This window comes from Schistocerca gregaria, chromosome 3 (assembly GCF_023897955.1).
Source record: "Schistocerca gregaria isolate iqSchGreg1 chromosome 3, iqSchGreg1.2, whole genome shotgun sequence".
NCBI lineage: Eukaryota > Metazoa > Arthropoda > Insecta > Orthoptera > Acrididae > Schistocerca > Schistocerca gregaria.
Genome location: NC_064922.1, coordinates 251274189 through 251296819, shown reverse-complemented (window position 1 = coordinate 251296819; position 22631 = coordinate 251274189). Strand labels below are relative to the sequence as shown.

At 41.7% G+C, this 22631-nt stretch overlaps 1 protein-coding gene across 8 annotated transcripts in view; it reads left to right on the top strand.

Moving 5' to 3' along the window:
* The window catches only part of LOC126356321 (complexin), a 653706-nt gene that overhangs the window by 622175 nt on the left and 8900 nt on the right, over positions 1–22631 (top strand). For 4 of the 8 annotated variants that reach the window (XM_050007294.1, XM_050007293.1, XM_050007290.1 and 1 more), the window contains exon 3: positions 12032–12161. In XM_050007294.1, coding sequence (XP_049863251.1) covers positions 12032–12161 — 130 coding nt within the window. Of the gene's footprint in view, positions 1–12031; positions 12171–22631 lie in introns of all 8 variants that reach the window. The other 4 variants (XM_050007292.1, XM_050007287.1, XM_050007289.1 and 1 more) reach the window with 1 other exon arrangement.

The window sequence follows — 22631 nt, the reverse complement described above, 5'->3', positions numbered from 1 at the left end:
CGTGACGGTACATTGCACACCACACTGTCACCCGTTGAGGGTGAAGAGACGTACTGATCACGAAATGCGGATTCTCAGTTCCCCAAAATGCGCCAGTTTTGCTCATTGACGAACCCATCCAATTGAAAGTGGGTTTCGACCCTAAACCAAACCATACATCGCATGCTAATTCCCATCATGCACAGGTGCCAACCGTGCAGTTCGAATGCCCTAACGCAAAGCATTCAGAAGTTATGACAATTTTATTTTATACAGTTCAATAATTCTCACCTTGTACAAGTCGAAGGAGACTATCACACATAGATAAACATTTTTCCTCGGCTCTTATAAGTGCGAAGGAGACTGTGACAGTTAGTCATTTTTCCCTCGCTTCATTCGCTAGGGAAATACCACGGAAAGTGACGCCAAGGGACTCGCCATGGACTTCGCGTGCCAGTATATTGGACCCCTTCTTTTCCTCAGGTAGATACTCGGACTGCAGGAGGAAGAGAATGGCTTCGTATGTGTTTTCATTGCAGAACGCAGGCAAAGCCCGTCTGGATAGCCTCTCGGTCTAACGCACGTTTTTCCGGACTGCAAAGGATCGCCTGGTCCCCGGCATGAATCCACCCGGTGGACTTGCGTCGAGGTCCGGTGAGCCGGCAAGTCTGTGGATGGCTTTTAGGCGGTTTTCCATCGGCCTCGGCGAATGCGGGCAGGATCCTCTTATTCCGCCTCAGTTACACTATGTCGACGATTGCTGCGCAAACAAGTTCTCCACGTACACCACCATTGCTCAACCACGCAAACATAGGAGTGACACTCGTCTGGTGTGAGAAGTTACCTGGAGGGTCCACCGGGGGCCGAACCGCACAATAACCCTGGGTTCGGTGTGGGGTGGCGGAGGGGTGAAGTGGACTGCGGTAGTCGTCGTGGGGTTGTGGACCACTGCGGCTGCCGCGGGGACGGAGCCTCTCCGTCATTTCTAGGCCCCCGGTTAACATACAATACAATGCAACACGCAGGCAAAACTGTTGCTGTGCCAAAGAATGAAGAATAATTTCTCGTGAATAACGTATCAGTTAAACAAATATTTCGTACCATAGCTTGACACTTGCTAGCTAGCTCAAATCGCAAACCGCCTGGGGTGGTTGACACGAAGGAGAATTAAGTCTCAGCGCACACTCGGTTCCCGAGATTATTACCTGTATGACGATTGGCGGTCCATTTTTTTTATTATTTTTTTTTTTTACTATTGATTCGCACTGAGCAGGGTTCTCGTTTCAGTAACTACTTTAAAACATTTTTCTTTTTTTTTAAGAATTGACATATTGCCAGACGGAAGCATGAGACGTTACAAACGTTTATGTAGTGATGCATTGTGTCAAGATCCACTTATTACTAAAATATTCGCATTACTGGTTTCGACAACTCATTGCCATCTTCAAATACGGTAATTAGTCCTACTAACAGCTTCGTTATGGTACATAAAAATTAAGGTTATGCACTCTGAACATCACGAAATGTTGTACAGAGCGCCATGTATAATGGAGGCCGCGTACACAACACTTCCGCGACTCATTCTTGAGTACTCTCGATTGTTTAGGATCCTCACCAGGTTGGATTAAGAAGACGTCGAAGCAATGTACGCGTGCTGTTAGATTTGTTAAGAATAGGTTCGATCAACACACTATATACTCGTCTAGTGCAATGCGCCGTGCCCTAGCTTGCGGGAGACGGAGGTGAGCCAGGCCCGGATGGAATACTCGCGGCGATTTAACGGCCATCGGCTGGCCCACTAGACGGCCTGAGAGTCGTCACATGGTAAAAGAGACTGATATTAAAATATTGCCTTGTCGTCTTTATTTAGGTCTTATGGAAGAAAGAGCCACGAAAACTGAGGGGAAGAGGGGGTAAAGTAAGCCATAGGCGCACCCTATATCCGCTTTCCTTTTCTGTATATGAGGGACAAATGAAAATCGAACACTTGCCACAACGGGACAATGGAATGGCTCCATTCGAAAGTAATCACGGAATGGTTTCATTCGAAAGTAATCACCGTACGCGTTAATATGTGATCCCACTACGAGACGAGAGGATCAATTCCCATTTCGCCGCGCGGGATTAGCCGAGCGGTCTTGGGCGCTATAGTCATGGACTGTGTGGCTGGTCCCGGCGGAGTTTTGAGTCCTCCCTCGGGCATGGGTGTGTGTGTTTGTCCTTAGGATAATTTAGGTTAAGTAGTGTGTAAGCTTAGGGACTGATGACCTCAGCAGTTAAGTGCCTTAATATTTCACACACAGACAGTCAATTCCCATTTCGTTGAGCGCGGTTGGCCGTTGGCGGATCCACAATCGCACCCACTCTTGCACTTCTTCGTCCGACTGAAACCGACGTCCACGTATGTCTTTTTTCAGGTGAGCAAAGATATGATCACCACACGGTGATAGATCCGGGCCGGCCGAAGTGGCCGAGCGGTTCTAGGCGCTTCAGTCTGGAACCGCACGACCACTACGGTCGCAGGTTCGAATCCTGCCTCGGGCATGGATGTGTGTGCTCTCCTTAGGTTAGTTAGGTTTAAGTAGTTCTAAGTTCTAGGGGACTGATGATCTGAGACGTTAAGTCTCATAGTGCTCAGAGCCATTTGCACCATTTTTTTTTTTTTTTTTTTTTGATAGATCCGGGCAGTACGTAGGATTTTGTAGTGCTTCCCAACCAATTGCTGAAGCCCAACCTTCATCGTCTTGGCAGTGTGGGGGCGGACGTTATCGTGGAACAGAATGATTCTGTCCGACAGCATTCTTAGCTCTGTTTCCGGATGCCAGTCCTGACGACGCTGTCGTCAGGTAACCTGAGGCAGGGAAGTCCTGTATAGGAATCATTAAACTTTTTTGTGTGTTTTAAGAACTGCGTTGTACACTATGCAGCTGTAATGTTATGTCTCATTAGAGATGATCGATTTCGGCCTAGGATCAGACTATCATTAGGTCCAAAAACCATCTCATCTATGCATTTCCGTAACTGGAATAACCTTTATCAGACAATGGACATAATATTCCGTATATACAATGAACATCAGGCAACTATTATTCCAGTTACACAAATGCATGGCTGAGATGGTTTTTGGACCTGATGATGGTCTGATCCTAGATCGACATCAATCGTCTCTAACAAAATATGCTGTTACGGCTGTTTTATAGTATAGAGCAGTTCTCAACAATCATTAAAGCTGTACAACAACACCTCCATAAACTATTTTCTTTTGTGTATTATCTTATTTTAACATTTGTTGTGTCGTCTTCTCCGAGGCCGAATTTGGGCACCAGCCCAGCATTTGTCTAAAGAAGCGTGGAAACCACCTATAAACTACTCTCAGGCTGCGCGAATTCCATCCGGGCCTGCCTCAGCTCCGTGTCTCTCACGCTACGACGCGAGCGCTCTACGCTATATGACTATATCGAGTGTTGGTCGAACCTACTGGTAACAAGTCAAGCAGCAAGCATCAAAATAGCTTCAATATCTTCCTAATCCTACCTGGTGGATATCTCAGGCACTCGAACTGTAGTTGAGAATGGGTCGCATAAGTGTTCCGTGTGCGGTCTCCTTTATAGATGACCTACACTTCCCTATAATTCTCTCAAAACGACCATTCGCCTTCCCTACAACCGACCTTACGTGTTCGTTCCATCTCATGTCACTCTGCAACGATACGGCCAAATACTTAATCGACGTGGTAGTTTCAAGCACCACACCGTTAACACTGTATTCTGTCATTACATTCATTATCTCACATTTTTTCCACATTTAGAGAAAGCTTCCATTTATAAAACTTTTCCCGTATATTGCAACATCGTCAGCAAACAGTGCCAGATTGCTGCTTATTCTGTCACCCGTGTTGTGTGATAAAACTGAATTACAACAATTAGCAGTTAAGTAAAGCCCTTAACTATTAAGCTCTACATTAATATAGATTCATTTTACAGAAAATAGATCAGAGACGAGATCTGGCTACAAATGTATAACGTAGAAGTCACATGTGCTTAATGTAGGTGCAACGAAAATGCATTTTGCGTAGCTATGTATTTAAACAACAGTAATCATTCATCAAGAAGTTACCGAAAATTATATAGCGTGTTTTCTTTCGGCTTATAGCCAAAAATCCGTGCAATGAAGATGATTCCTCGTATGTGCAGTCACTGAATTCAGACTTCAACAGAAAACTTATTTGAACACGTAGATTAGAATATAATTTAAGAACGAAAGCTCCACATACTAAAGTAAGTAGAAAGTACAGCGCTATCATTTATCTCACAGAACACATCATTAATAGACCATAGCACTGGGTATTGTGCTGGAAAACATGTCTTCCAGAACAGCATCCAGCGACTTCCTTTCAGGACCTGCAATCGTAATCTATGTAAAGAACAGAATTCATATTGATAATGATCTGCAACGTTAGCATATGATTAACTCATGTAACTGTTCGTGTTACATATGAATGTAGATGTACCGAGGTATGCAGCAACAAGTGTGAGCAAGATTCCTGCACGACAGCATGAAACTACGTTAGATAAGATAATAAATGAAATTACTGTAACGGAACAAAAAATTGAGTGATGTATATATATCACTGAATTGCTTTGTTCCCATATATTGTTCTCAAAACAGTGCAGGCATTAGCAAAGTCCAATGAGTTCTCAACGTAGCTAATGCAAGTAAGTTTCTCGAACAGAGTAAGGAAATCACATTATTCTCATTACACGACTTTTAGTAAGACAGTAAATTATTAATAATGAAGGAGAAGATGATAAGTTTGAATCTACAACACGACGGATTGAAAAGATATTATTTGACCCTACATCAGCTTCCATTTCACGAAAGTGAGCGAGCTATGAAACTTCACCGCGTGGAGTACTCTCAAGATAATTGTGCAGATATTTGAAAACCACGATTGAAATAACCTATAAACAGCCTGTTAGATACCACGTCAAGTAACTGAAAAGATCTCATCCATTATCTTCATCATTGCAATAATTCTGAACAAGCTCGCATCGACACCAGACAAAGTAAGAAGCAGCACAGACCAGACTGAGCCTTGAATTCAACACCAGAAACAGACACTACACACAGAATCCAAACACAGAACAATAGAAACTGATTCGAAAACATATCGTTTCGTGTTTCCAAATTTGCGAAAGTCTCCCATTGACGGATAGCAAAACGGCACTTCAGAGATACAAAATACACCAGTGGAGACATAAAGCGGTCGCTCAAAGAACTTGTTTCGACTAATCGAATCTGATCACAGCACAAACATGCAAAATATTCCAAAGATAAATTCGCCATTTAAGAAAATCAAAAACTTTTCGGCAGAAAATGAATGTGCAAACTAAGAGGCGTCGTTCGAGATTATAAACACAAAATCAAATAGGGGTAATGCAGGAGTAGGTTTAATAATGAATAGGAAAATAGGAATGCGGGTAAGCTACTACAAACAGCATAGTGAACGCATTATTTTGGCCAAGATAGATACGAAGCCCACACCTACTACAGTGGTACAGGTTTATATGCCAACTAGCTCTGCAGATGATGAAGAAATTGAAGAAATGTACGATGAAATAAAAGAAATTATTCAGATAGTGAAGGGAGGCGAAATTTTGATAGTAATGGGTGACTGGAATTCGAGTGTAGGAAAAGGGAGAGAAGGAAACATAGTAGGTGAATATGGTTTGGGGCTAAGAAATGAAAGAGGAAGCCGCCTAGTAGAATTTTGCACAGAGCACAACTTAATTATAGCTAACACTTGGTTTAAGAATCATGAAAGAAGGTTGTATACGTGGAAGAACCCTGGAGATACTAAAAGGTATCAGATAGATTATATAATGGTAAGACAGAGATTTAGGAACCAGGTTTTAAGTTATAAGACATTTCCAGGGGCAGATGTGGACTCTGACCACAATCTATTGGTTATGACCTGTAGATTAAAACTGAAGAAACTGCAAAAATGTGGGAAATTAAGGAGATGGGACCTGGATAAACTGAAAGAACCAGAGGTTGTACAGAGTTTCAGGGAGAGCATAAGGGGACAATTGACAGGAATAGGGGAAAGAAATACAGTAGAAGAAGAATGGGTAGCTCTGAGGGATGAAGTAGTGAAGGCAGCAGAGGATAAAATAGGTACAAAGACGAGGGCTGCTAGAAATCCTTGGGTAACAGAAGAAATATTGAATTTAATTGATGAAAGGAGAAAATATAAAAATGCAGTAAATGAAGCAGGCAAAAAGGAATACAAACGTCTCAAAAATGAGATCGACAAGAAGTGCAAAATGGCTAAACAGGGATGGCTAGAGGACAAATGTAAGGATGTAGAAGCTTATCTCACTAGGGGTAAGATAGATACTGCCTACAGGAAAATTAAAGAGACCTTTGGAGAGAAGAGAACCACGTGTGTGAATATCAAGAGCTCAGATGGCATCCCAGTTCTAAGCAAAGAAGGGAAGGCAGAAAGGTGGAAGGAGTATATAGAGGGTTTATACAAGGGCGATGTACTTGAGGACAATATTATGGAAATGGAAGAGGATGTAGATGAAGACGAAATGGGAGATACAATACTGCGTAAAGAGTTTGACAGAGCACTGAGAGACCTGAGTCGAAACAAGGCCCCCGGAGTAGACAACATTCCATTAGAACTACTGACGGCCTTGGGAGAACCAGTCCTGACAAAACTCTACAAGCTGGTGAGCAAGATGTATGTGACAGGCGAAATACCCTCAGACTTCAAGAAGAATATAATAATTCCAATCCCAAAGAAAGCAGGTGCTGACAGATGTGAAAATTACCGAACTATCAGTTTAATAAGCCACGGCTGCAAAATACTAATGCGAATTCTTTACAGACGAATGGAAAAACTGGTAGATGCAGACCTCGGGGAGGATCAGTTTGGATTCCGTCGAAATGTTGGAACACGTGAGGCAATACTGACCTTACGACTTATCTTAGAAGAAAGATTAAGAAAAGGCAAACCTACGTCTCTAGCATTTGTAGACTTAGAGAAAGCTTTTGACAATGTTGACTGGAATACTCTTTTTCAAATTCTAAAGGTGGCAGGGGTAAAATACAGGGAGCGAAAGGCTATTTATAATTTGTACAGAAACCAGATGGCAGTCATAAGAGTCGAGGGGCATGAAAGGGAAGCAGTGGTTGGGAAAGGAGTGAGACAGGGTTGTAGCCTCTCCCCGATGTTATTCAATCTGTATATTGAGCAAGCAGTAAAGGAAACAAAAGAAAAATTTGGAGTAGGTATTAAAATTCATGGAGACGAAGTAAAAACTTTGAGGTTCGCCGATGACATTGTAATTCTGTCAGAGACGGCAAAGAACTTGGAAGAGCAGTTGAACGGAATGGACAGTGTCTTGAAAGGAGGATATAAGATGAACATTAACAAAAGCAAAACGAGGATAATGGAATGTAGTCGAATAAAGTCGGGTGATGCTGAGGGAATTAGATTAGGAAATGAGACACTTAAAGTAGTAAAGGAGTTTTGCTATTTAGGAAGTAAAATAACTGATGATGGTCTAAGTAGAGAGGATATAAAGTGTAGACTGGCAATGGCAAGGAAAGCGTTTCTGAAGAAGAGAAATTTGTTAACATCGAATATAGATTTATGTATCAGGAAGTCGTTTCTGAAAGTATTTGTTTGGAGTGTAGCCATATATGGAAGTGAAACATGGACGATAAATAGTTTGGACAAGAAGAGAATAGAAGCTTTCGAAATGTGGTGCTACAGAAGAATGCTGAAGATAAGGTGGATAGATCACGTAACTAATGAGGAGGTATTGAATAGGATTGGGGAGAAGAGAAGTTTGTGGCACAACTTGACTAGAAGAAGGGATCGGTTGGTAGGACATGTTTTGAGGCATCAAGGGATCACAAATTTAGCATTGGAGGGCAGCGTGGAGGGTAAAAATCATAGAGGGAGACCGAGAGATGAGTACACTAAGCAGATTCAGAAGGATGTAGGTTGCAGCAGGTACTGGGAGATGAAGCAGCTTGCACAGGATAGAGTAGCATGGAGAGCTGCATCAAACCAGTCTCAGTACTGAAGACAACAACAACAACAACAACATGATGCCTGTTGCGATACTTTTCTCTCCACTGTCGTAAAGCTTTCTGGACACAATATCATGATCTATTATATACTGTAACATAAATATATATCTACAAGGCCCTAAGATATGTAACGTCCCGTCTTCAACAGTGAGTGTTGAACTATAAACAGAGGTAAACTCCATTGTAGGCACATTACAGATTGGTCTATTTTGTTATAAAGGTACCACCATCTACGTCGATGTAGCAGGCAGTTGTCTGTTATGAAATATAGAGCCTTTACTAATACCTCGGACCGCCTTAAATATTAATTTCCGACTTTTGGTTCCGTATCTCAAATCCCTTACTTTAGGATCCTTGCCGATTGAATTATTTTGACCCCAATGATCTGGAACATTACGTGCAGGATCCTGTGCTGACGTAGTAATTTTTACCTTAATGATTTAGAAATTACGTGTAAACAAGCTTCTGTCGTTGTGGTATTCAGTTCGAAAACTATTCGAAGTTAGTATTTGAACTTGCGTACTGTAGTCAGGTTTAGGTTTCCCTGCAAAACTCTTCTCTGCCCCCGCTACTCTCTCTCTCTCTCTCTCTCTCTCTCTCACACACACACACACACACACACACACACAACACACACACACACACACACACACAAACACGGGCGCGCCCACTCATACCAGCATCTCTTCATTAGTTATCTGATCATCCTGCTGTAGCGTCACATTTCGTAAGCTTCTCTTCTCTATGGTCAGGACTGTTTATCTTCCACGTTTCACTTGCATATATGGCTACTCTCCAGAGAACTGCCTTCAGGAAATACTTCCTATCACTTAAATTTATATCAGACGTTAGCAAATTTCTCTTCAAAACAGTTTTATTGCTATTGCCTGTCTACATTTTATACCTTAACTTCTTCTATCGTCAGTTATTTTGCTATCCAAATAGCAAAACTTATCTGCTACTTTTAGTGTCTTATTTCGTTATCTAATTCCCTCAGAATCACCTGATTTAATTTGTCTACCCTCCGTTACCCTTGTTTTACATTTGTTGATATTCATTTTATAATCTCTTCTGAAGACACTATTCAATTCGTTCACTGATCTTCCAAGACTTTTGCCGTCTCTGTCAGAACTGCAGTTTCATTAACAACCCTCATGTTATTAACTTTTCTCTCTCTATTTGAATTCCCTTTCCAAATTTCTCATTTGTTTCCTTTAATGCCTGCTGAGTTAGCCAGTTAGTAAGATTCATGTTAAACAAATGGTTCAAATGGCTCTGAGCACTATGGGACTTAACTTCTGAGGTCATCATTCGCCTAGAACTTAAAACTAATTAAATCTAACTAACCTAAGGGTATCACACACATCCATGCCGGAGGCAGGATTCTAACATGCGAGCGTAGCGGTCGCTCGTTTCCGGACTGAAGCGCATAGAACCGCACGGCCACCGCAGCCGGCATTGTGCACCGTTTTTTTGTGCTAAACACAGCCTTAACGTGGAATGTTACTTTTATCATTGTTTCTTTTGCTGTCTAAGTAGACAACAAACTTCATTAGGGAATAAATACAACTATACCGTGAAAAAGTAGTCAGAATGTCCCACTTCCTAAACAGATGTCCACAAGATGATCGTGGGTGAGCACCACGTATTAGTCTTTCAGCACATTTATGAAGGATAAACACTTTCTTTCTTGAAGAGGAGTTACCCCGGAACGTTCGATATGACATTTCTGAATGGAAATACGCAAAATATGTCAACTTAATGATTTGTCTCTCTCCAGGATTGTCAGTGATTCTAAGTGCAAATGTGGTTCAACTAAGTTCTTTTTGGAGTTCCTAAACGTGTGTTTTTTTCAGTTTAAATTCTAGTCAATATGGACACCTAAGGATTTAAAGTTTTTACCCTATTTATTATTTCCTGCGATGTATTACACATATCACAGATTTAGTACTCCTAGATGTGCAAAACTGAATACATTGTGTCTTTTTAATACCGGGGGTGAGACCTTTCGCAGGAAACCAATCAATGATACGTTTAAGGACATTGTTTAACATTTTTTGTGTATCTGTATTTATGCTTGGATTGATAATAATACTAGTGTCATCTGCAAAATGACTTAAATCTGCTTGTTGCACTGCTGAATGTGCAGAGCGAAGAACATTAGGGTCGCTTGCAACCAGTCCCATTTCCTTCTGAACCACTGTTTCCCTTTCATGTCCTTCTAATACCATAACTAAAGTACTGGACATTAAAACTGATACACCACGAAGATGATGTGCTACAGACGCGAAATTTAACCGACAGGAAGAAGTTGCTGTGATATGCAAAAGATTAGCTTTTCAGAGCATTCACACAAGGTTGGCGCCGGTGGCGACACCTACAACTTGCCGACATGAGGGAAGTTTCCAACCGATTTCTCATACACAAACAGCAGTTGACCGGCAGTGCCTGGTAAAACGTTGTTGTGATTCGTGTAAGGATGAGAAATGCGTACCATCACGTTTCCGACTTTGATAAAGGTCGGAGTGTAGCCTACCGCGATTACGGTTTATCGTAAGGCGACATTGCTGCTCACGTTGGTCGAGATCCAATGACTGTTAGCAGAATATGGAATCGGTGGGTTCAGGAGGGTAATACGGGACGCCGTACTAGATCCCAACGGCCTCGCATCTCTAGCAGTCGAGATGACAGGCATCTTATCCGCATGGCTGTAACGGATCGTGCAGCCACGTCTCGATCCTTGAATCAACAGATGGGGACGTTTGCAAGACAACAACCATCTGCACGAACAGTTCGACGACGTTTGCAGCAGCATGGACTATCAGTTCGGAGACCATGGCTGCGGTTACCCTTGACGCTGCATCACAGACTGGAGAGGCTGCGATGGTGTAGTCAGCGACGAACCTGGGTTCACGATTGGCAAAACGTCATTTTTTCGGATGAATCCAGGTTCTGTTTACAACATCATGATGGTCGCATCCGTGTATGGCTACATCGCGGTGAACGCACATTGGAAGCGTGTATTCGTCATCGCCATACTGGTGTATCACCCGGCGTGATGGTATGAGGTGCCATTGGTTACACGTCTCGGTCACCTCTTGTTCGCATTGAACAGTGGACGTTACATTTCAGATGTGTTTCTACACGTGGCTCTACCCTTTATTCGATCCCGGTTCAAATGGTTCAAATGGCTCTGAGCACTATGGGACTTAACATCTATGGTCATTAGTCCCCTAGAACTTAGAACTACTTAAACCTAACTAACCTAAGGACATCACACAACACCCAGTCATCACGAGGCAGAGAAAATGCCTGACCTCGCCGGGAATCGAACCCGGGAACCGGGGCGCGGGAAGCGAGAAAGCTACCGCATCGATCCCGGCGAAACAGTTCTTTTCAGCAGGATAATGCACGACCGCATGTTGCAGGTCCTGTACGGGTCTTTCTGGATACAGAAAATGTTGGACTGCTGTCCTGGCCAGCACATTCTCCAAATCTCTCAACAACTGAAAACGTCTGGTCAATGGTGGCCGAGCAGCTGGCTCGTCACAATGCACCAGTCACTACTCTTGATGAACTGTGGTACTGTGTTGAAGCTGCATGGGCAGCTGTACCTGTACACGCCATCCAAACTCTGTTTGATTGAATGCCCAGGCGTATCAAGGCCATTATTACGGCCAGCGATCGTTGTTCTGGGTACTGATTCCTCAGGATCTATGAACCCAAAGTGCGTGATACATGTCAGTTCCAGTATAATATATTTGTCCAATGAATACCCGTTTATCATCTGTATTTCTTCATGGTGTAGCAATTTTCATGGCCGGTAGTGTACTTTGCAACTGCAGCTTCAAAATTTGAAATAGTGTGAATAATGTGTGACTGTTCTGCCCTGCTCTCTTGCTTAGTACAGTCTTTGAATGCGTGATGTTGTTTGATGTTACAGTACAACATAAAGAAGAAGGAGGAGGTGCAAGAGATACCTCAGGAAGAGCCGAATCCGCTAATGCGGAAGAAGAAGACGCCCGAAGAGTTGGCCCGTGAGGCGGAGGCTGAGGAAGAGGACGACTTCACGAGTAAGACAGGTTCAGACGCGAGCACCCCCCCGCCTCGCCACGCTACGCTAAGTCATGCTATGCTATGCTATGCTACGCTAAGCTAAGCTATTGCGCTGACGCTTCAGTTCGCTGCTAGCTGCCAGTTGCCAGCGCCTGTGTGCCGAGTGCAGTGCAACGAAAGCCGCAGGCGCCGACCTCACCGCACGACACAGCACGGGCAACGCCAGCAGAGGGCTCCGTGTTCTGCCCGCTCGCTTCCCTCAGCTTCCAGGTCTCCTGGGCTGCGACTGGCTGTCACGAGCAACTAATAGAGCCACACACGTCCAACCGCTAAACTGCTTCGCAGAAAGTTTCTCGCACGTCGCATCGCAGCACACTGACACATGTACATACACTCCCAACAGCTTCTCCAGTTTAGTTTCCCTATAGTTAAAACACTTACGCACTGTCCACAGCAGATGAATGCAGCTGTGTTGTACATGAATACCAACACTAAATATAGAGCTATTATAAACACTATTGTTGCACTCTGTAACACTGCATTTCACAGTAGACTTAGGTGGAATGGGAATCCTAGTTACTACAGAGTTAGGGACAAACAGAACAAGCTGTAAGTGATGAAGTGCGTTACATGATCAAAAGTATGCGGACACCTATTAGTGAACGTTAATATGAAGTGTCTGTGCCCTCTGCATTAACACTGCTTGAACTCTGCTGGAGACACTCTGCCAGCTACCTGAACATCTGTGAAGGAATGGCAGTGCATTTCTCCTCAAAGCTGATACCTGACAATGTAGTCATGTTGGACGCTGGAGACTAGTGCGAAGTACACTTCTAACTCATCTCAATGTTGTTCCATTGGGTTCAGTGTGCATCATCATGTTAAGGGGGGTAGGACATCAAACGAGCCGACTTGGTGCAGGAGAGTCACAACAGGACATTTTAATTTCTACTGTCTATACTTTTACAATTAAAGTCATAAATCTTTGTCACCATGACCAGGAAGAATTGAAGACTCAAACTCATCGCAGTGGAAGTTACAAAACTAAGCACAATACATTTTTTTACGTGTGAAATTTCATCATTTTTTCACTTATTACTAGCTGCATTTGTTGCTGTAGGTACACTTCCCTTCCTAAGTAAGAGAGATTCTTCGATGAATTTTTCATAGCATACAAACAGTAGTTATAGGTGTATGACACTCTAGAATTTTCCAAATCTATTAAAAAACTGTGGAAAAGATTGAGATAATGAACTATAAAACTTGAGTTTTTTCTAATCATGAAGTTTAAAATGTAACAGTTTGTTCATTTTTTTCATAAATTAAATAACTTGTAGAGTTTCATAACCTGTAACTATGGTTTGTATGTTGTACAAAAGTCATCGGAGAATCTGTCTTACTTAGGAAGAAAAGTGTACCTATAGCAACAAATGCAGCCAGTAGTAAGTAAAAAATGATGAAATTTCACATGTAAAAAAAAAAGTGTTCTGTTACGCTTTTGAGCTTCCATTGCCCTGAGTATGAATCCTGAATCCTTCCTGGTCGTGCTGTTAGAGTTTTATGAATTTATTTGTAAAAGTATAGACAGTGGAAATTAAAATGTCCTGTGTTGCCTCTCCTGCTCCAAGTCGGCCTGTTTGACGTCCTACCCCCGCTTAATACAAACGATCATCGTCTTCGATTTCCTCTTTTACTGCACGCAGTACACAATCTTGTGGGATGTGCTCATATCGCCGGCCGGTGTGGCCAAGCGGTTCTAGGCGCTTCAGTCTGGAACCGCGCGACCACTACGGTCGCAGGTTCGAATCCTGCCTCGGGCATGTGTGTGTGTGTGTGTGTGTGATGCCCTTCGGTTAGTTAGGTTTAAGTAGTTCTAAGCTCTATGGCACTGATGACGCAGATGTTGAGTCCCATAGCGCTCAGAGCCATATGAAGCATTTGTGCTCATATCTTTCCACAGCTAGCGTTTTCTTAAGAGAAATAACAGAGTCACACTTTAACCATGAAAACCATCTTTCCGTAAAACCACCTTCCCCATATTTCACTGTTGGCATTACACATGGCATTTATTCCTTCCGTTGATTTCATGCGATTTTTACAACTATCCTGTGCAATAAACGATATTCTGTGTCCGTCAGTGCATTAGGTCTGCCAGGTCTTGGTGTAACTCTGGTTCTTACTTCGCTATTTCAACCCGCAACCACATCCCCAGCAGTCTACTTCGACAGATTTAGGAGTGCTCAAATGTCACTTACTCGGGCGACATTAAATAACCATATTAAGTTAAAGCATTGTCTCGGGTGGACATTTTCATGTTGATACAAAAAATCATCGTCTCCAACCATACCGTTTACTGTAGGCTGCACACAACGTTGTCAGGTGTGCTCATATCTTCAGTATTTAGCGTTTTCTTAAGAGTAGTAACGGGACCACACCATAGTCACGAAAATCACCTAACGGTAACACCACCTCCTGCATACTTCACTGTTGGCATTACAGCTAATGGCACAAAATCACGAGTGAGTCCTCCCGGTGATTTCATGCGTTTCTAAAACCACGATGTACAACGCTCTACAGTCCGTTTACGTCAGTGCAGCCGTCTGCCAGGTCTTAGCTTAATTGGCATTTTCAACTCACAGCCACATCCCCAAGAGTCGACTCTGACTGCTTTAGGACTGAAATGCCCCTGATGGACTTGTTACTCGGACGGCATTAAGTAACTAGTCACTGACCTCTTCTGGCGGAACCATTTCTCTGTTACTCCTAACAACGCAGTATTCACAACGTCGTTTCACGCTGGCGAGTCGTCCTCTGACGATATCTAGTGATAAATTTCGCATCGCATACGAATGTCCGTTTACTTTTGATCAGCTAGTGTGATGGAAAGGAAAGTATTAAAAAGAGAAAGTGATAAAGTAATAAACAAAAAAACACAAAAATCGTTGAAACATTCCAGAAATACTGAAATAATTCAAACAAAGTGTTTTATAAAACCAGTTGCGAATGAAAATTAGGTCTTATTACTTTATTATCCTCGTTACCAATCGGTTAAGCTTCATTAACTGCCCTGCGCGTGGTGGATCAATGATTCAATTATTTTCTTTGAACTCGCATCCACAGCTAATGAGTGACTAAATTACGCCTGCAAATATTAAATTTTATTTTATTTTGCGCTATTGCAACTTTCTGTCTTGAACGGTTTCCAGTTAACCTCCAGAGGAGGAGGGGGGAGGGGGGGGGGTAACTGAACCACTCAACCGCACAACCACCCTGGCTTCAGTGTGGGGCGGCGGTGGAGTGGGTGGACTGCTGTGGGGTTGTGAACCACTGAGAGCTACAGTGGGAGGCAGCCACATACATTAAACCAAATAAAAGTGCTAGTAATTTGTATGTTCTCAATGAAAAAGGAAATTATACAGTTGCCTAATACACCTCTGATTCGTTTGGCCTGAGTGATAGATTAAATCATACATTCAATATTCTACACAGGATCGTAAATACAGTTGCATTAACACATTACAAATGTCTGTCAATAATTTGAGCAAGTATCCAACCTACACCAATGAAAAACGAGAGCTCCTACACCGGTCTGTCGCAGAATGTAGCAACCACTGTCGAGAACCTCACCAGGGTCAGGTGGGACACTGTAAAGGTACGACGGAGGGGACACTAGTTATTCTACGTCTCGTTGCGGTGCGTCCCTGCAATCACTGTAACAAGTCTGACGATGATGTGACGGGCCGCGCAGCAGCTCAATTAGAATGACGTCATCGAGATTAAGATAATTTCTTGTGTATGCAGACGCTATTAATTGTTCGCTGTCCGCTCTCCGGTACCATCTGAGGCAGCAGTTTCTTCCCTTTTTGCGTCATTGGTCTCAAGTAATACATTATCCCGTGGAAGACTGAAGCCACTACTTGTCTTTCAAACTTTTTACCTCATCCCAGTTCATTGGTGATTCTCTCTCGCCTCCACATTTCATTACATTTTATATAGGTTCTAAAATGTAACCTTAAGTGGTTCCCTTTAATCTCCATGTGGCACATATTTGCTTCATACAGCGGAGATGGTTTGTGAACGACTCATATGGCGCAGTAGTCAAACACTAGGGTTGTATTCGGGAGGACGAAGCTTCAAATACCCATCCAGCCAACAATATTTAGATTTTCCGTTAGTTCCCTAAATCCCTAAAGGGGAATGGTTGGATGGTTGCTAGCCTGTACTTCGTATAAGCCTATAATAACCTCATCACCGACAGGACGTTAAACTCTAATCTTCTTTCCTTTCTGAACATGGGCTGCTCTCTTAAAGCAGTCATAAGATAATAAAGAATGCAGAGTACTTTGGTGGACTATGATTTTTTAGCTGTCTTTTAGAGGGTAAGTGTCATGTTACATGCTCACATTATAAGCATTTGTTAGGATGATGAATGTAGCATAGTTGGCGAATGCCTTTAGGTCCAAAAAGTCACGAGATATGGAAGGTATCCAGTAAGGAAGGAAGATTTTAGGGAACCATCCCGGCATTTGGCTGGGGCGATTTAGGTAAATCTGTATGAAACTTCTTGACAGATTAAACCTGTGTGCCGGACCGAGACTCGAACTCAATACCTTTGCCTTTCGCGGGCAAGACCCCCTAGGCCGCGCCGTTACCTTGTGCAGCGAAAAAAAAAAGGTTTTTTAGCCAAAAGAGTGGAGAATAATGTGATTTATTGGAACCTTGAATAAAATAAACCAGCTTTCAGAAAAAAATGTGATGTTTTACTTCTTGATGCCCTCGTAAATTTATCGTTGTAAAACAACTATTTATTATTAAAATTTACTCACAAGAAGCAATCATACAGCTACAGACTTAAAAAAACAGCGAGACTAAGCTGACACAAAAACCCATTGTGCTCTGAAAAACAAATAACTTAAAAAAATCTTAGAAACTGTGAGATAAATAGATCTTTTCAATTGCATTTCCAGCTTTTCACGTGGAGAAATGTAGTGTCGTCGAGTGAAACGTCTACTCAGCCAACCTGTTACCAACTCATTAGTTATCTGTTCAACCCATCTAATCTTCAGCATTTTTCCATAGCACCACATTTCAAAAGCTTGTATTCTGTTCTTGTGTGAAATGCTTATCGTCCGTGTTCCTCTTCTTTATAAGCTTTCACTCCTCACAAATACCTTCAAACAGTACTTTCTAATATTTGAATTTATGCCCCGTGTTATATAGAAATGTTTTTATTGGTATTGCCAGTCTACATCCCCTCTACTTCGACCGCCCTCAGTTATTTCGCCTGGGCAAGTATCAGTTTCTGTCTACTACTTTCAGTGTCACGTTTCCTAATTTCATTCCATCAGTATTGTCTTATTTAATTTGTTTTGAACTTGATGATGTTCATCTTATACCCTCTTTTCACGACATTATCCATTCCGTTCAACTGATCATGCTAGAGCTTTGTTGTCTCCGGCGGGATCTCAATGTAATCGACGAACTTATAAGTTCTTATTTCTTCTCTGTGAACTTTAATCCCTTTTCCAAATTTCTCCTTGCTTGCCTTTACTAAAAAAAATGGCTCTGAGCACTATGGGATTTAACACCTTAGGTAATCAGTCCCCTAGAACTTAGAACTACTTAAACCTAACTAACCTAAGGACATCACACACATCCATGCCCGAGGTAGGATTCGAACCTGCGACCGTAGCAGTCCCGCGGCTCCAGACTGCAGCGCCTAGAACCGCACGGCCACCGTGGCCGGCGCTTGCCTTTACTGCTTGCTCAATATACTGACTAAATAACATGGATTTAGGCTACGACTTTAGGCTACGACCAAGTCTCGGTCTCTTCTAAACTGTTGCTTTCCTTTCATATGCCTCGGCTCGGCTCTTATAATTGCAGTCTGGTTTCTGTACAAGCTATAGCAAGTTACAGATTACCTTTCGCTCCCTCTACCTGAAGCCTTCAGATTTCAAAGAGTGGCTGGGGGAACATAGTAGGAGACATACCAGAGAAGAAAAAGAGATTTTTCTCTCGAAAACGAAATTAAATCGTATTAAACACTATATTATCAACGCACAAATTGTTGAAAAAGAAATAATTCAAAAGCGAAGATCGCATAAATACTGTTTACTGGATAACCAGTTTCAACACACTAAAGGTGCCATCATCGGATCTGTGAGGGTATAACATGACAGGTTTGAGGCATGGCTTGCATGAGTTACACTATATACATCACTAGTAGTACAGTATCGCATACCTGAATGTAGATTAACATTTATAAACCATTTGGATATAACGATACATGAGCAGACCAGCTGATATAAAATCATTGTCACAAAAATAACAAACTGCTCTCATGCATCGTTATATCCAAGTGGTTTATAAATGTTTATCTACATTCAGGTATGTGGTATTGTACTAATAGTGATGTAAATAGTGTAACTCATGTAACCCCCCCCTGTCGAACCTGTCATGTTATATCTTCACAGATCCGACGATAGCACCTTCAGTGTGTTCAAACCGGTTATCCAGCAAACAGTATTTAAGCGATCTTGGTTTTTGTACTATTTCTACAAGAGTGGTCGCCCCACCACGCATTGTGTGTTCACTGCATAAATTGTTATGTGACTGTAAGCAACGATATTTACAAAAAATAACATACTGAAAAAAATTTTACTTTTCAGTTTGTTTGTTTCGGTAATATTATTTTCCAAACAGGAAGCCTGGAAGATTCAGCAAGAAAAACAAGTCAAATGAGCAATGAATCTTTCAATGATTGAATTTTTTCAAGCTTCAGCAATATTCTCCACCTTCTTTTTCTTCGAGATAAATTAGTGCAGCTCCTAGCAGCTGATTGTTAATTGAACGTCATTCAATGTAAATCTCAGATCTGTTCAGCCATGTAGAAGACTACAGTGGGAGTCAAGCACAATGTGCAACTTCCATCGTTTCTCACTGCTGGGAGCAGCGACTGCTGAAATGAAATCCTCAGGTCCTTGCTGGATTAGGAAAATGAGCAGACTTGTTGTACCTTGCACATGATTTCGTTTCGAAAAAAGCCACGAATCTGTGTTGTTTGTCTGCTCTGTATTTCTCTATCACAATAAAACAGAGTGTCTTTATCAGCATGCCTCATTCTGGTTTCCTGTTTCTTAATTTCCATCTTTCTTTCTACAAATGAACACTCAACATAGAAAAAGCTCCATCCAATGTGTACTTCAAAGAGTTTAGTAATTGTATGCTCCATCGGCACAGCCGATGAATTCATAATAATGGGAATCCAAATTGAACAAATTTCAGTATCCACATCAAGAAGTAACGGTAGACGATTGGCACGTTTTACTCACAACAGTTTTCGTTTCAGTGCATGGATATACATTTATTTTCTACAGAGATCAGTTTTAAGGTTGACTTGATTCCCCGTCCTCACTCCCTCTCTCCCTCCCCTCTCTCTCTCTCTCTCTCTCTCTCTCTCTCTCTCTTTCTCTCTCTCTCTCTCTTTCCCCCTATATCTATCTATCATATCTATCTATCTATGTCTTTCAGACTAATCTTTTCATATATGAACATGTACTACATCCAACAGACAGCGATAGTTCGCTCACGTAATTTAGTCTATATCTGGTGTTTTAGGAGCCAAGTCAACTTATCACGGATGGTTTAATAAGTTTGCCACTAGCCTTCCCTTCTTCTAGTGTCAGTTTGTCGCGCACTTGTTTCCTGACACACGTTTCTTCGAAACCTTTTAACCTCTGTTGTTTCATCCATTTTCGATCTTGTGAACTCTGCGGACGTTAATAATAGTTGATGAATAACGAAACCAGCAAAAAATACCTTTGAAATATTTTATTTCAATGCCATAACCGGTTTCGGGCTACCATGCCCATATTTCAGATGGCTAACATTCCCAATTACACCGATGTTTTGATCAGCGGGATATCGTCTACTCCTGCACTGAACAACAATATTTAGGTATTTAGAGCCACTCCCTATGTTCTGTCATTAATAAGAACACGTTAATGTGTCTGAATTAATTAAAATAAAAGGTAAACTAGTTGTATACAAAAATGTGCTTTTGCTTACAACACAAAGGATATCCATTAAGCAAAGGTATAAAGATGTCACTCATTTCTTATTGTGCAAAGATGTAAACTAAGCAGAAAATATGTGTGAGAAGTACAACGCGTAAATAACACGAAAAAAGGTTGTATTCTAAGGATGCACTTAGTATCAAACGACAACAGTACTACCTGATTTCAGGAGCTCACAGCAGAAATATTTCGTTTAAATTTCCACTGCCAACTGTTGAAAACTACCAACATGCTGATAACAATTTCTTTAAAATTTCTGATCCGATCCGTTCGAAAAAACTTTCCTGTAGACAGCTTGTACTATTGTCCTCTACTAGTAAGTTCGCGTAAAGACATCAGGCATTTTTCTGTTGTTTACATGTTGCACATCTCACATACATCTTTGTGTATTTAAATTTTTGCTCAGTAAGAAACGAATGATATAATGATATCCATCATATCCATTAAACAAAGATATATTTATATCTTTGATGGATACTCTTTGCATTGTAAACAAAAACACCGAACGCAAGCACAAGTGTGAAGCTCAAACTGTAACTAAGAAATTTATGAAGTTTTACACAGTGCTTTATTAACAATATGTGTGCTGCTTGCAGTACAACAGCTTGCACGTTGTCCTGGAAAACCTTAAGGGCCATAACAAAACAAATCACCGTCCACAACAGGCTCACCTCGTATATAAATACACGCGAGCACAGTAGCATGTTTTTATTGCTGAAACAGAATATAAAGTGGCTCTAAACATTCAAATATTCGTATGTAGTGAAGGAGCAGAAGAAGTGCTACTGACCAAAAAATCGATGTAAGTGGAAATGAAGATGGGCTAGGGCACAGTAGCCCAAAACCGATTACAGCATTAAAATAAAGCATTTTAAAAGTATTAACTTCATCCTGACACACTTTTGTCTCACTGCACGTTTTCCCATAAAGCAATACGATTATCGTCCCTGTTGGTATTGGAAATGACCGTATCTGATGTTAATCTTAGCAGGCATTCCCACCTGAAACACAACTGCTCCTCTCAAATATCATCAAACAGGCTGCCGAGCTTGCTTCTCCACGCATATACACTATAACGGTGGACTGTTAGTTACGGGACAACTTACTAAAATAAGTGCTTAAAGCAACGAGAATGCTTTCGATTACTAGTGCCTTCTGAATACATATTCGCGGGAAGTGATGTAACTTGTGTAGCTGGAGCTCAAAATATGAGTATGGTTTACGCTTTTCCCGTCTACAACGGTAAGTGCCTTAACATGTCGTAGTCCACCCGGCCCTGTATTTCTCGCAATTAAGGCCATGAAAGATTTACACAATTTCATTATGATTCGTTTTTCACCTCCAGCTACTAGCGAAACAGCACCCAAGTCCTCATAACTGAAATAAGCAATATGTTAGTAACTTTAAGGTTTCATTTTCAGTCTGTTTTCTTTCAATTGCTTTAGACTGACTGGCAAATTTCGCATTTTTAAACTGTTCGTGAAATGATATTTAATTTGGAAAGAGTGCTACACGCTTGAAACATACGGCCGTGCGCTTTCATCTTCTGTTCGTAGACTATCCTAAACACTTTGTGTATCAGACGATAAGCAGAGATAAACTTTGAATTCCGTCAGCATATCAGGCGTATTCGAAAAGTAATGACTGTCAGACACAAAAAATATATTCATTACAAAAACTCTTTCCCAGGTAGTCACCTTTCACTTCCAAATAATGTTCGTAAAATGCGCTAGCGTCTTCAATCCTCGGTATGGACGTTCTCCACTTGGGAACTGAAACAGTTCACAACAGTAGCCCTGAGTTCCTCGTCATCTTCAAATCTTTGTTAACGAACAATTATTTCAAGCGCAGGAAGAGATAACAGACGCTGGGTGTGGTGTCTCTTCTGTGGGTGGGAAGTAGAAAAGAATGAACCGGAAATGCTGAAACTTATTCTTTATACGGGCAGCTGTGTGTGGACTGTGGATGTGTGTTGTCATGGTGGGGGACTATCCTGGACAATCTCCCGCTCAATCAGTTCTGGACGCTACGTCCTTGTGTGGTGAGTGTATCGTAGCACACATCAACTGTACTTTTTGACCCATGTCACACGAAAGCAGCAAAATGAACATCGTTTACATCCCAGAAAACTGCAGCCAATACTTTTCGACTCAAGCAGGGAAATTCTGAATTTTTCGTTTCTGGCGAAGTTGAATGGCGTCACTGCATTGAATGTTGCTCTGATTTCCACAGTGATGTAACAAGCTGGGTAAGGAATTCATCGATAGCGGTCTAAATGCGATTTCCCATTTGCCACTGTTTCCACTTTCTGTGGATCGGTAGCATTGTCGGAAACCAATTTTTCCTTGAAAATTGTGGAAACGATGAAACGTCCAATATAACTAAATTCATAAGTGAGAGCACCAGTTA